Here is a 13,838-nt window from a genome sequence, read left to right as displayed (position 1 = left end):
ATGTGAACATGAGTGTCGCCACCGTTAGGAAAGATGGAACCGAGAATCCTTCTGAGTGTCGAAGATTCGCTTTGTACTATGGTGAAAGATGTGAGTTTCTCTTCTGATATTGTCATGCGCATGTGATCGCGAGGTATGTACATACATACAGTCCAGATGCTTGGCTACCACCAGGGTGAGGAAGAACAGGTGGTTGCTTGGTTGGTACCTGAGTGACCTGGAAGTTCTCTATCTCTCTCTCTGGTCGACCAGCATTCATCAAGTCCATGATACTGAGATGGCGATGTCCTTGCTTCACCTCTTCAAATCAAGAGAGCTTGAGCATAGCTACCTACTCTGTAGACACAACAATGACTTCCAGTTACTGTACCAAGACATAGATATGGAGGACAAACTCCACCACAACATATCGTCGCAGCCTGTATTCCCTGTTCCCCATCCACGCTGCCTAGAAAACCCCACGGATATTCCTCCCTGGTTCAATAATACTCATAGTCCTCTTCATCGCCACCTCCGCCATGATCATCATAGGCCCCGTACTCATCTTCATCATACCCACCAGTCTCACCTTCGTATGCTTCTCCAAAGTATTCTGGTTCAGGCTCGTCCGCCTCGCCATACTCATCTCCCTGCTCATTATGTGGAGCATGTTCCTCGTCGCCCTCGTTATCCTCCTGTTCATAATATAGATCAGGCGCCTCCTGGTCGTCGTAGTCCTCCTGCTCCTGTCCGTAGTCTTCTTCGGGATCCTGCTCCTCATCATCTCCATCTCCCTCCCCATAGTACCCCCCAGGCCCGTCCTCCGCCTGGGCGTACACTTCTTCGTCTTCTTCGCTTTGTTCTGGCTCGTACTCCTCTTCCTCATACTCTTGTCCCGGATCTTCGTAATCATTGCCTTCCTCTCCTGATTCGCCAGGCTCAGCTTGTTGGTAATACTCGTACGACTCTTCGTTCTGCTCGTACCCCTGATCCTCTTCTTCCCTTCTATCATGATCCTGTCCTGACTCATCGTCATAGTCAACCTCACCATTTTCTTCTCCAAGTCCCTCCTCATCTTCAGAGCCATGCTCGTCTCCCAACTCCTCCCTATCCTCTGCCTGTTGAGAGTAGGAATCCTGCCCCGAGTACTCATCATACTGACCATCCTCCTCCTGCTCTTCTGTTTCGGAGTCTTCCTCGAAGCCATAATCACCCGCCTCTTCGGGGTCTTCCATGCCCTCATCATCCTCGTAATCTTCATAATTTTCCTCCTCCTCGCCTTCATGCCCATCTTCCTGCTCCTCGTCATCCTCATCCTGACTCTCAGGTTCCTCAAAGTCTCCCTCCTCTGTCGCCGATTGTTGAGAAAAGGAATATTCATGATCGGATTCATATTCCTGCCCTGACTGCTCGTCATGCCCCTCAGAATCATATTCCTCATGCCCCGACTGACTCTCGTAGTCCTCCTGGCCAGACTCCCGCCCATCGTACTCTGGCTGGTACTCGTGTTCATGGTCCGACTCTTGTTCATCGTGCACCTGGTGGCCAAATTCGGCGTATTGAGGGGCCTGCTGGCTGACGGGTGGTGGCTGGAAATACCCTTGGTCTGGAGGCTGTTGTGGGAAGGATGAGTGTGTAAAGTTTACTTGGACATTGAAGACGGGTTGTTGGGAATAACTAGACTGGTGATGGGAAGATTGCTGCTGAGAGCTCTGCTGGTGGTAGGAATTCTGTTGCTGGTAGGCGGGTTCTTGAGGGTACGACCGCTGGCCGACGGACTCTTGGGGGTGACCAGGACCGCGAGGGTAATCAGGTTGCTGCTGGTAAGCGGACTCTTGATGGTAGGCAGGCTCGCGGGGGTAACTGAGCTCCGGAGATGAATGCTCGTCGTGATGTGCAGCCTCTTGGCGGTAAGGTGGCCCTCGAGGGGCGGCTGGCTAGGTTCTTGGGCTTGATCAAAAGATTCCGGGCTGGTCGTTTCTTGTCCGCCGCGGTTCTGAGGTGCCCCGTCGTGCCCATCAGGTTGAGGTGTTCCTTGACCGTAGTAGTCTGGTTCACCACTCTCTCGGCCATCGTTCTGCCAGCGTGATTCCTCATGTTGGCCCCCGACAGGTCTTGCCCCGTCTTGCTCTTCGTATGGCAATTCTTCGTGCTGCTTCTCGAATTGTTGCCCCACGCCCGCGTCTCTTTGGCCCAGCTCGTCGGCCGGGGACTCGTAGGGCCGGTTTTCCTCGTACTGTTCCAACACGGCTGTCGCCTGAGCTTGGTCTTGGGCTTTTTCGATGACAACCTCGACCTCTCCGTCATCGCCGCGTTCCTCCTCATAATATATTGACTCACCGTAATATTGCTGCACTATCTCTTCAGCCTGAACTTCCTCCCGGGACTGCTCCCGTTCAAAATCATCGCTCCCTGGCGCGGCGTCTGACTCAGAGCGATGGTCCTCAAGATAGTTGTCTCCACTGATCATTGAGGAGTAGTGGTCTTCCTCAGGAAACTCTTCCACGCCATCCTCCTCGCGTTCTTCCTTGTCCGACTCCTCAGAACCCTCTTCAGGGTATGGCTCTGAGTCGTCAAGCTCCGAGTTTCCAGAGTACGACCATGAATCGTCCGAGTCTGAATCATATGAGGCCTCCTCGTCGGAATAGTCGCCGTCAGAGGTTTCCGTTCCTTCGTCAGACGTCTCTTCGTCGGAAGAATCGGACGCCCCACCGTCAGACGTGGTGTCAATTACCTCCTCGTCAGACCATTCTCCGCTGAGGCTCTCGGCATCAGACGTCTCTCCCTCAGATGTTTCTTCGTCAGATGTGCTCGTATCGGACAGCGAAGAATCCGAACTGCTCTCCGCTGAGTGTTCATCTCCATGACCCTTGATCAGTCCAACCAACTCTTTGACTCCTGCCAACAAGGAGTCGAGGGACGACTTGTGCTGGGGTCGTGTAGTCTGAGTTTCTGAGGTGTAGTGGTGCGCAGTCTCAAAGTATCTTGAGTGGGCCGTGATCTCGGAGCTTCTGAGCTGCTGAGACACGGTCTGGGAACTTGCTGACCTCTCCTTAGTGATCACTGAGCTTCCTGGATACCCGGACCCTGGAGCATAGCCCTCAGGTTTCGACCTGGCCGTGCCACCACCGAGGCCCGAAGGCCCGGATCTAGTTCCCTGCGGGCGGTGGTCCGGAAGAGGGGTTATTCCCTGCTTCGTTTTGGTTCCCGTTGACTTAGGTCTAGTCGTCTGAGGTGGCGGCCAAAACTTCTTCCCATTCTGATACTCCTTGTTTCTCTGTGTCCCACCTCGTTTGGACTCCTGGCCGAGCTGTACGGTTGTTGGTCGGGGCTTTGGGCCCTTGCCGCAGATCGTACGGGGCTTGGTCTTTCCTTTCCGAAGTTGAGGCTTAATCTCCCCCCTCGACGTTGTTTTCTGCTGAGACTCACGACCTTGGCACCTTTCTGGGAATGCTTAAGCCACGTATTGACCTGTACTGTGTTGCCCGACTGAATAGACACCTGCGTGAGATGATAGCTGGCGTCGAGATACTGCTGGCGGATGTTGGCGGGCAGCAACTTCCAGTTGCCGTCGAAGCCTTACAGGGCCTTCTTGAATGTGGCCTCAGCTTCCCGTGGTCTCTTTTGTCTCTGGTAGAACTGACCCAGGGAATTGGTGGCAGTGAGAGCCTGGGGATGCCTTGGCCCCAACTCTTCCAGGCCCTGACACGCCTGCTTGAGACACCTCTCTGCATCCTGAGGCCGATTTTGCCGTTCGTAAACAGAGCCGAGTTTCTGCATGACACCGAGTGTTTCTCTGCTCCTCTGGCCGCGAGTCTTTTGGTAACCGAGGAGGGCAGTTTGGAACGCACGTTCAGATTCCTGAAACCGACCCTGCTTTTGATAGACCTGGCCAAGATTGTCGAGACAGCGAAGCGTGGTCGGATTCTCTGGTCCCATGGTTTCCTTGTGTCCGTGAGATGCCCGAGTGTGTGTCTCCTCGGCCTCCCGGAATCGACCTCGCTTTCGTAGACGAGACCAAGACTCGTGGCAGCTTTGAGAGTTGTTGGATGTTTGGCCCCCAGAGTCTTCTCGCGACCCTGGACTTCCCGCAGACACATCTTCTCGGCCTTTGTGAGCTTCGTTTGGCCTAGATAGTGCTGGCCCAACTGCCCAACAACGTCAAGGGTTTTCGGATCCTCGTGACCCCAGAAGCTTTCATGACACTCCAACGCTCACACCAGCATCAACTCGCCCTCTCGCGACCGCTTGTGATTGAGGTAGAGAGCACCCAATGCGCGCGGGATCCATTCCTCTCCCCTCTGTAGCTGAGTAGTGCCTTTTGACGCCATCTTCCGGCACTGGTCAACATGCCGCATCAACCTCTGCTCAACCACCAAGGTCTCTGGACGTCCGTGGACGCCCTCCGGACGCAACGCCTCACGACTCCTCGACAGCTCCGCCAGACACCTCATCGCCAGCTGCGCCAGCTCCAAGTCCCTTGTCTGGTCCTGGAACCAGACGGGCCCTTTCCCGCAGACGCCGGCCCCAGCCAACAGCTCGAACCACAAATCCTCGGGGCCAAAGTACGCCCAGAGCCGCAGCAGGTTGGCTGCTTTGGAGTTTTGCCTCTCAACTTGCGCAAACGAGATGTTCCATGTTGAGTGCAGGACGCTGTCTGCGGAACCTTTCGGCCTACGTTTGGTTGTTGAATGTTTGGTGGCCGAGGCCTGTCGAGCTGATCTTTGGGGGTCCAGGGGTTGGGAAGCCGGAGCCTGTGGAGATGGACTATCAGAGACGGAAGGCTCGGTAGTCTTGGTGTGGGAAGACTGACGGTGAGAGGTCGAAATTTGGGAACTTTGAGGCTACGGAACTGGTCTGATGGTGGCTTTCTGCTTGGGTGTTTTCTGGGGAGTCGGCGGTTGGCGACTGTGAGAACCCCGAGGAGCAGGATTCTTCGGCTTGGACTTGTCGAAGATAGATTTCTCGGGCTATGCTGTGGTGTGGGAGGTGTGAGAGGGAGAGGGGCCAAGTTTGGGAGGGGCGAGGATTTGGGAGTTTCAGGCTGTAGTGTTGAAGGTCCGGATGCTGAAGGGTGGGAATCTGTGCGTTGGGGGGTACGGGGTCTGGGAGTCATTGGCCTGGGCGTCGAAGGCTTGGGAGCGGTAGGCTGTGATGTCGAAGCTTGGGGAGTCGGGTGTTCAGATGTTGCTTTCTGCGGCTGGGCCTTGGATTGAGACTCTCGATACACCTTGAGGTATTCGGCACATGTCATGGCTGTTTTCTCGAGGCATGCGCCAGCAGCAACGAGAGCAAACGGGCGCCCGTCCAGCGCTTTGGCAAGTTCCGTCAGCGATGGATCTGTAGTTCCAGTATTAGTCCCTCTCGCGCTTGCACAAGGAATGTAAGACTTGTGTTCATTGCTTACCGTTGCGCAAGTTGCCTTTCTTCGAGGCTCTTGAGCTTGCCAACCTTAATGCGGTGGCCAAGATTCTCCTGGGCCGAGCGGGTGGTGATGATGACGGTGCCATGGGACTCGATCTTCCTGGGCAGGTATGGCACAATGTTGAACTCTTTGCCAGCCGGATCGTAATGGTCATAGATGACGAGCCAGCGCTTGTTCTCCTTGATAGCAAGCCACTTCCTGACAGCCTGCACCTGAAGCTCTGGGTCGTTGTCGGACAACGCGTCCTTGATGTAGGGAACTGAAGGATGCTCATGGAGGATCCGATCCGCAACCCTCTCAAACCCTTGCTTCAACGCTGCTTCATCTCTGGCGTTAAACCAGAAAATAGCAGTGTAGCCCTGTTGGTGCTGCCGGGCGTACTCAGACGCCAGATGTGTTTTCCCGATGCCTCGGGGTCCATACACTACAACTCGGCGACCTTTGCTCTCGTTCAACAGCTTGTGAATTTTCTCAAGTTCCTCCTTCCTACCAATGAGAGTCCTTGACGGCTTGATGTCAGACAAGATGAATTGGACTTCGAACGAGTGTTTTGGTGGTGTGGATGGATGGGCTGGTGTAGGATCTGAGCGTGTCTTATCTAGCGGCAGACCAGATGGAGCACTGGGCTGAGGGTTCGGCAGAGAATCAGACGTGGAAGCGAGTTGCGCCTTGTCATTTGCTAGGCCAGAGGAACCTACTTGTGATTTATCTCAGGGGCCACCGGAGGGGACAGTGGGTTGATGACCAGACGGCGAGCCAGACGGAGCGTTTTGTCGATGAACGCTTTACAGAACATTAGAAGGGTGAGACGTTTACATCGGGTTCTCTCCGGGCGTTGCACAGGTCCTCGAGAATGTCTTGAGCATGGCGGAAGTAGTATCGGCAGCTCACTTGAGAGCATCCGTCATCACAATAGTTGGAACCATAGCTCCAGGCAAGAATGCGTGCGTTGGGGATGTCATTGGGCAACAGATCTGCCAGCCAGTAGATGCCGTGGCTGTCTCTATCGTTGCTGTCCTTGTTTGCGCCATTGTCGTTGGAGTCATAGCCAAGCCTTCCCGTGCCGTCAAGGGCTCTACTCTGTACATAGGGTTCCGGAACTGGGCAAGACACAAAAGTCCTCAGAATCGATACCCATCACATAGTTGACCACCAAATGGAACCACAAGGGAACTCTGGACATGGGAAACGGGCATGGTGATTCGACCACTGGGGGGCTTGATGTCGTCAGGAGACGGCAAAGACGAGGCCTCGACTGCCGTTACGGTTGCAACATAGTGCTGCGCCGCCGGCTCGTCTCTCAGCCTCGTACACGATACTGTGAGCATCTGAACCTGGGACTGGGTTGTCTCAAAGAACTGGCATTGATCGACCCGCCGAACCCATTGACTGTAAGTGTATCGTAGAGCCTCCCTTGTCCTTTTCCATGACACCGAACCCGAAAGCAGAAAAAACACCCATGTCCATCCCTTTACACCTCGGTGATCTCGCGGAGACGGCGGAGGGTTGACCGCATAGCAGCAGCAGCGGGGGTCCTGGTGGAATGGTTAGTCGGCCTTCATGGTCGGATTTCTCGAGACGCGGCTACGTACGAGACAGTGTAAGCACCACCAGCCATCGTCTTCTTGCAGGACTTGCACGTCCAGATGCCAACAGCTGTCCGGCGGACGCTGTCCTTGCCGCAGAAGGCTGCAGGAGAGGAGTGACATGTCAGTAACTATGTTCATCAAGGCCATACGGTGGATATCTCGTGTGTGTCGTTGGTAACCGTGCTCGGTGGGAGGGACATACTGCAAGTGTACTTGGCGTGCTGGGCAACTTCCTGCTCTGCGGAGGGCGTTAGCGGCCATGGAAAGACACATCCGTAAGAGGGAGTTGATTCGACTTACTCTTGACAAGCTTACGGAGCGAGGCACCGTACCTGCGTCGGTGTCAGCGTCCAGCTTGCCGAATCGTGCGGATACGCCCTCGATGCGATATCCCCTCCATGCCCAAACTCTCTGTTTGGAACGCCGTCGATCTGTCCGCGGGGTCATTGGAGTCGGATAATGCGCAGAGGCGCCAGCTGCGAGAATATTGCAATCTCTCAAGACTCCGCTTCATGGAAGCCCAGCCGGTCACTGCATCCCACTCTCCCACCAAAACCCCCAACATCCAGGCGCGGTTGCGAAAAATGACTTCGACATCGTCCGACGCGCGGTGTCTCCCAGAACGCGGCAATTCCAGTCCAAGGCTCGGTTACGGAGGGGATATCGTCGAGGGCGCATCGGGTTCAATGGGAGGGAAATATGGGTTACTGACCTCGTGCCGTACTGTTCTCTTGGTTAGACATGATCCTCAATGCAAAAGAAGAGGGGGAAAAGAAAAGTCGATTACGTACCTTGCCGGAAATGCCGACCTTCTTGGTGCGCTTGGACATCTTGACTGATTTGAGGGGGTGGTGAAGTCGAGGTTCGAAATGGGCGACTTGGCTGGAGATGGTCGTGGGCACTCGGCGGGATGGCTGTCGACGATTTTGAGAAATGTGCTGTGCAATTTTCTGTGTGCGGACCGGGGTCGAGCGGGACGGGGCTGCTCGTCTTGGCGGGTGGAGCCAATTTTCCGAAGAATTTCCAGCGCGAGCCAGCCGGGACCTCGAGAAAAATGTGGGGTCCAGACCAGCCGCCAAGCCAACCCTCTTGACAACTGTCCGGCAACTGGCCACAAGCGACAGGTTTTCCTCCACCTTGACGTCCCCAGATAGATCGTTGCATTGGGGTCATGGGCAGAACGGAGGACTGGCCGAGGATGGACATGTCCGTTCGATCACCCGGCTGATACGTCCCTGGGCCTTGGAAGCCGATAGCAAGGTCTGAAAGAACAGTTAATAATTTGGAACAACCTCTGACGAAGACAGAATCTCTCTGTTGACTGGACCTCAAGGACAATTTTGAACCACAAGACTTGGTACTTAAATGTGTAGTAACATCAAGGCACTCTCTCCTTAAGACCTAACTCAACCTGTCGCTCTTGTTTTCACCACGCCACCTAAGAGCACAATGTCTCTCAAACAACACGACCGCCAGTATGACCTCGTGGTGTTTGGCGCCACCGGTAAGCCCAGGTGGTCAACCATCCCATTCAACGGGCAGCACTACTGACATGTTGCCCCAGGCTACACCGGAAAGTACACGGCCCAATACATCACCACCAACCTCCCTACCAACCTCCGTTGGGCCATTGCCGGCCGTTCTCAGCCCAAGCTCGAGGCCGTCGCGGCCGAATGTGCCAAGCTCAACCCGGACAGACTCCCTCCCGCCATCGAGGTAGTCGGTAACCAAACCGATCCCGATGGCTACGCCGAGGAGCTGGCCGGTCTCGCCCGGAAGACCTTGGTCATCATCACTACCGTCGGGCCCTACGGACGCCTGGGCGAGCCGGCCTTCCGCGCCTGCGCCGAGAACGGCACCCACTACCTTGACGTGACTGGTGAAGTGCCCTTCGTCGCCCGCATGATTCGCAAGTACGAAGCCACAGCCAAATCCACCGGCGCTCTCATGTTCCCGCAAATCGGCATCGAATCAGCCCCTCCGGACCTCATCACCTGGTCTCTCGCTTCCTTCATCCGCTCCACCTATTCCTCTCCCATCGCCGACGTAGTCCTGTCCATTTACAAACTCCAGTCTGTCCTCCCCTCCTTTCTCCCAACTCTCTCCAACCAAAGCCTTCTGCTAACCCACCCGCCAGCGCCGCCCCATCAGGAGGAACCATCTCCTCCGCCCTCTCCCTCCTCGAGAACTTCTCCCTCTCCGAGGTCCGCTCCGCCTACGCTCCCTACGCGCTCTCCCCCATCCCTCCCTCTCCCCACCAGCAGTTTCATCCTCCTAAACCCTCCCTCCTAACCCGCCTCACCGGCGTCGTCACCATCCCCCACCTCGGCCTGCAAACCACCTCCATGGCGGGCGGCACCGACGCCGCCTACATCCAGCGGACTTGGGGCCTGCTCTCCTCTCTCCCCTCGCGATCTCAGCAGTCCTACGGCCCCAAGTTCACCTTTAGGGAGTACATGCGCCCCCGAGGCGGGAGTTGGTTCTCGGGCGTCACGACGCATCTGTTCTTGATGTTCTTAGGGGTGGTGATGGCGACGCCGTTTTTGAGATCGCTTGCGAAGAAGCTGGTGGGGACTCAGCCCGGAGAGGGGCCGGCGGATGAGGTGGCCAAGGGGGATGTGCTGGAATACCGCGCTGTTGCGACTAGGGATGGTGGGAGCGGGGAGACTGTGCTCTCGAGGGCCGCGTGGAAGGGGAGCGCTTATTATTGTAAGTCGCCTGCACTCCTGTGCCTCTAAGGGTGGAAAGAGGTTACTGACGGATCACAGTCACGGGCGTTCTCGCTGCCGAGGCAGCAGCGACAATCCTCCAAGAAGACCTCAACTTGCCGGGAGGTGTCTATACTGCAGCATGTCTGGGCCAGCCATTTATCGACCGTCTGGAACGAGCCGGGTTCCGCATTGAGACCTGGCGTGCCGAAGAAAAGGGATGGGGTAATAACTAAGAGTCTGTCATGTCTTCACAACCCAAGCTTCTTCCGAGTTGTATACAGATGCAGTGTATTGAATAATCGAAAGCAAAGCAACAGGGTATCTATCATCTAATCATAACGGAAAGGATTCAATCCCATGCTCCATCCTTCTATCCATCACGAACGCTCCTCACAGAAACCGAAGTCATCCTGCTCTTACCCCGTCCCCACCACTCAGACCACCACCACCCTCGAGCCCCTCGCCAGGCCCTCACCTCCTCCGCCTCCTCCTCTTCCCTTTCTTCAGTAACCGGCACACGCTCAGCCGCTCCGGCCCCAACAAGCCTGTACTCCCCCACCATCATCGCCGTCGCCAGCACCGGTCCGCACGTCGCGAGCGCCACCCACAACAGCACCGTTATTGTCTCCTGATACGACCGGCAAATCGCCTCTCTCTCGGGGCTTCCCCAGGCATAGCTGCGCGCGACAACCACGCTGGCGTAGATCTTTTTCGCCTCGCCGCGGACGTGTTCCGGCAGGTAGGCGACAAGCTTAGCCGGGACCAGCCGGCCCCAGATGGCGCCCGACACGGCCGACCCGACGGCCGCGCCGACCTGGCCCATAGTCAAGAACGATGCCGTCGCGACGCCGACGTACTGCTGGGGGTGGTGGGCGCCGGCAATGTTGGAGTTGGTCGCGGCGGCCTGCACCACCAGCTGCGTGGCCACATGCATCAGCCCCGCGCCGCAGCCGAGCATCGCCTGGGCGGCGAAAAGGGTGGGGATCGAAGCATCGCGGGTACGGGTGAGGACGAGGACAATGACGGCGACGGTGTAGAAGCAGGCGCCAGCTATGATGAAAGGGCGGGGACGTGGAGCGGACAGACGGCGGATGACGAGCGAGGCGAGGAGGGCGGCGATGGTGGATGCGAAGGAGAAGGTCTGTGTGATAGGCCCAGCGCGGGAAACGGGGAGGTTGAGAGCGACGAGCAGGTAGGAGTAAAAATAAGGCTGTACCGCGATATAAAAAACGGCGAAGTAGAAGAACCCCAGCGCGCAGCCGGCGCAGAACGTTCGGGATTTCAGGAGCTGCAGCGGAAGAAGCGGGTGACGTGCCAAATGGGGCCGAGATTCCCAGAGCGGGAAGAGGACAAGGAACACCACTCCGGAGAGCATCATGGTAAGAAGCTTCGGGTCGTGCCAACCGGATGGCGACCTCGAGATAAGGGTGAGAGGGATCAAGATCAAAGAGAGGCCGCCAGAGAAGAGCAGCGTCCCGCCAATGTCAAGATCATGAAACAGGCGTTTCGCCGTAACACTCGGGGACAAATCCTCATCACTACTCCGATCAGGCTGCTTCCTCGCAAGAAGCCCCATCTTCTCAGCCTTCCTCCTGTTAAGGTATAGGCTCAGGCCCAGAGGGAGGAACACAACAGGGAGGATGACGGCCCAGATGGCATATCCAACACGCCATGATGTGGCAGCCAAAATCGCCGCAGCCATGGCGGGTCCGATCCAAACCGTGACGAGGAACGGACTGTCAGGAAGGCTCGAGAATAGGGCGCGGTTCAAAAAGTCACTTGTGTCGGCAATAAAGACCTGCTGCAGGATCTGCAGGCCAGTCGAGCCCGCCGAGTAAAAGATCTGGGCCGAAGCGTATGTCTCAACGTTCCGAGACGCAGCCATCTGCATGTAGCCCAAGACGCAGAGCAGGACTGATATGCAAAAGGCCTCGAGGCGGCCAAATACATCTGCGATCTTGGCCATCGGGGGTTTGATGACGGCTGCGCAAGTCAGCCGAGGGCCAGTCTCATGAGTAACAAGGAGCGCATACCGTTCACAACTCCCTGGACAACATACACGGTCGACAGGAGGGAGTGGTTGTTGAATGAGCTGACTGCAAAGGCAGCCAGGGAGTACGTGACCTGGCCCTCGAGCGACACGGTGAAGGCCATGAGGAAGATGCTGTTGTTCCCATCACCATGTCAGCCACGCCAACCCACATCAACCACCACTTCCCAGAAGCGCTCCTCCCTGCTCATCCCTCTCCAGTCAAATAGGCTCGTGCCAACCTACCCCAAATACGCAATCCTCAAGCCCCATGTTGACCATGTCCGCGCCACAGCCTCGATCTGGCGGACGCCGTCCTGGACATCCGAATCGCCTCCGTCGTCTGAGTCCACAACGAGGACGCTTCCCTCGGAGCTGCTAGACTCGGTGTCTGCCGTTGACAGGGTGCCGTACTCGCATCCATTCTGCGGCCCGCGTGGGAGAAGCCTGTCGGTGATGTCCTTGGAGGCGGTCATGGCGTCTGCTGAAGTGCGCCGCGAAAGGCGGAAGACGAGGGTAGTATAATGATGCTTAGGTTCTAAGATTCAAGCCTTCAGTGAGGCATGGGAGTGTATGGATGCCCCTGAAAGGGGCGGGTTTTATTGTCCGAGGAAAGGCGAGCGAAGGATCAATTTTATCGAGTTCATGGATGTGCGACTCTAGGATACTTAGGACCTAAGGCCAAAGTCGTTTGTATGTATGCGCGCGGCGTTTGGGGGCAGGACGAAGGGCAGAACTGGATATCCAACAGTTGAGGGTTTCAAACGGAGGTTCGGCTGGATAGGTAGTCAAACGCGCCACGCGTCTTGTCAAGGAAGGACATAAAACGATGAACGAAAAAGAAAGGAGGAAACACAGGATGAAGACATCTCGGGACGATAGGTACTCGGCCTCGGAGGATTACGCTGTACAGGAGGGAAAATATTTGACTCAACAAGCCAGGCAGCTGACTGCCGCCGACCTGGCCCGGTGGTGCCCCGTTGGTTCAGGTGTCTTAAAAAGCGAGTCCCCCACGTCACGGGGTGGGTGTGTCCACAACAGGTACCCAACCACACATTCTTCAACACATGCAGGGCTGTTTAAACTCTATTCCCGTTGCCACTTAATCAACCCCAGGCTATCGAGTTTTCCCATCCTCCCAACAAAGACAAGACGAAACCAAGCTGAGGCAGTCGCGCCTCTCTCTCCCCATGCACGGAACAATATGGCTGAGTTGGGCAACTTGAAAAATGCGGGTCGACGCCAGGGAGCGCGAGAAGCGGGAAGTCGTGACGGCCTCTGTTGTGCCAGGGCGGAGCGGAACCTCAAGCGCTGCGGATCCTCGCGGGGTCACCCGCCGGGGTTCTGAGACTTCTGATTGGCCAAAGATTATCGGATGATCTGATAATGTTGCCCTCTGTGTGGGGAATTCGGCAATAGGTCGCCCGATGGGCCCTTTGCCTCCCGCACTCCTTGAAGAGCTCGGGTGCTGCTTTGTTGCACAGCATCACTTCGGAGCTTGACCGTCTTCCGACCTACGTCCGACGGAGACCAACCTAAGTGAGCGACGTAGTCATCCAACACCGAGGATGGAGATCCAGAGTATGCAGAGAGACGCCAAAATTGAAGAGAACACAAAATAAGTCAGCTCGGATGAGCATCCACTTGCGTGGAACACAAATCAAGATATATATTCGTTCGTCTTTCTCCGCGTATTCTACTCCTGAGAGTCGTATGTTATCCCATTCTCATTGCTCCAGTCAGCGCCCTCATACATACCATCCCCAACTCCCGTCCCATCTGGTTCACATTATCCTCACTGCCCATCCCATCTCCGTCTCGCCGAGCAACACATGTCCAAGCCACCGATCCCTGCCGCCAGAACACGGCGCAAAAACAAAACGCAACTATATAGGGAAATGGGATATAAAACGAAAGCCCGATGGATATATAAAAGAAGAAAGGGGGTAAGAAGAAAATTCAAGAAGAGAGAGAGAAAAAAAAAGTGGTATCTTCAAAACCAACGCTAAATAAGAAGGCTGTCGGAAACCAAAAGGGTGACGACCAAATATGTCCTTGAGAAAAAAAAAGCATGAAAGAATGGAAACACACGTGTCATGGCGACG

General features: G+C 55.9%; 6 protein-coding genes across 6 annotated transcripts; 2 read left to right on the top strand and 4 right to left on the bottom strand.

Moving 5' to 3' along the window:
• Positions 1–479: 479 nt before the first annotated feature.
• VTJ04DRAFT_1232 (uncharacterized protein) lies at positions 480–3,918 on the bottom strand (the record flags this gene model as incomplete). The annotated part of the gene is made up of 4 exons (XM_069358898.1): positions 480–1,592; positions 1,658–3,289; positions 3,409–3,557; positions 3,624–3,918. 4 exons carry the CDS (start codon positions 3,916–3,918, stop codon positions 480–482), a joined length of 3,189 nt encoding a protein of 1,062 aa, XP_069223841.1.
• Positions 3,919–4,193: 275 nt separating this feature from the next.
• On the bottom strand, positions 4,194–6,732 carry VTJ04DRAFT_1231 (uncharacterized protein; the record flags this gene model as incomplete). The annotated part of the gene is made up of 5 exons (XM_069358897.1): positions 4,194–4,632; positions 5,080–5,142; positions 5,387–5,763; positions 6,296–6,484; positions 6,571–6,732. 5 exons carry the CDS (start codon positions 6,730–6,732, stop codon positions 4,194–4,196), a joined length of 1,230 nt encoding a protein of 409 aa, XP_069223840.1.
• Positions 6,733–6,875: 143 nt separating this feature from the next.
• On the bottom strand, positions 6,876–7,823 carry VTJ04DRAFT_1230 (60S ribosomal protein eL43; the record flags this gene model as incomplete). Its single annotated transcript, XM_069358896.1, has 6 exons — positions 6,876–6,939; positions 6,997–7,093; positions 7,196–7,231; positions 7,294–7,325; positions 7,706–7,716; positions 7,785–7,823. 6 exons carry the CDS (start codon positions 7,821–7,823, stop codon positions 6,876–6,878), a joined length of 279 nt encoding a protein of 92 aa, XP_069223839.1.
• A 619-nt stretch (positions 7,824–8,442) lies between these two features.
• Positions 8,443–9,937, top strand: VTJ04DRAFT_1229 (uncharacterized protein; the record flags this gene model as incomplete). Its single annotated transcript, XM_069358894.1, has 4 exons — positions 8,443–8,497; positions 8,558–9,065; positions 9,131–9,702; positions 9,762–9,937. 4 exons carry the CDS (start codon positions 8,443–8,445, stop codon positions 9,935–9,937), a joined length of 1,311 nt encoding a protein of 436 aa, XP_069223838.1.
• A 137-nt stretch (positions 9,938–10,074) lies between these two features.
• Positions 10,075–12,209, bottom strand: VTJ04DRAFT_1228 (uncharacterized protein; the record flags this gene model as incomplete). Its single annotated transcript, XM_069358893.1, has 3 exons — positions 10,075–11,687; positions 11,738–11,868; positions 11,980–12,209. The coding sequence occupies 3 exons, from the start codon at positions 12,207–12,209 to the stop codon at positions 10,075–10,077; spliced, it is 1,974 nt and encodes a 657-aa protein (XP_069223837.1).
• Positions 12,210–13,446: 1,237 nt separating this feature from the next.
• VTJ04DRAFT_1227 (uncharacterized protein) lies at positions 13,447–13,808 on the top strand (the record flags this gene model as incomplete). The annotated part of the gene is made up of 2 exons (XM_069358892.1): positions 13,447–13,679; positions 13,748–13,808. The coding sequence occupies 2 exons, from the start codon at positions 13,447–13,449 to the stop codon at positions 13,806–13,808; spliced, it is 294 nt and encodes a 97-aa protein (XP_069223836.1).
• Positions 13,809–13,838: the final 30 nt, after the last annotated feature.

This window comes from Mycothermus thermophilus, assembly GCF_041956435.1.
Source record: "Mycothermus thermophilus strain CBS 625.91 unplaced genomic scaffold VTJ04scaffold_1, whole genome shotgun sequence".
Lineage (NCBI taxonomy): Eukaryota > Fungi > Ascomycota > Sordariomycetes > Sordariales > Chaetomiaceae > Mycothermus > Mycothermus thermophilus.
The sequence above is the reverse complement of the archived record's forward strand: the minus strand, read 5'-3'. Positions and strand labels throughout refer to the sequence as shown.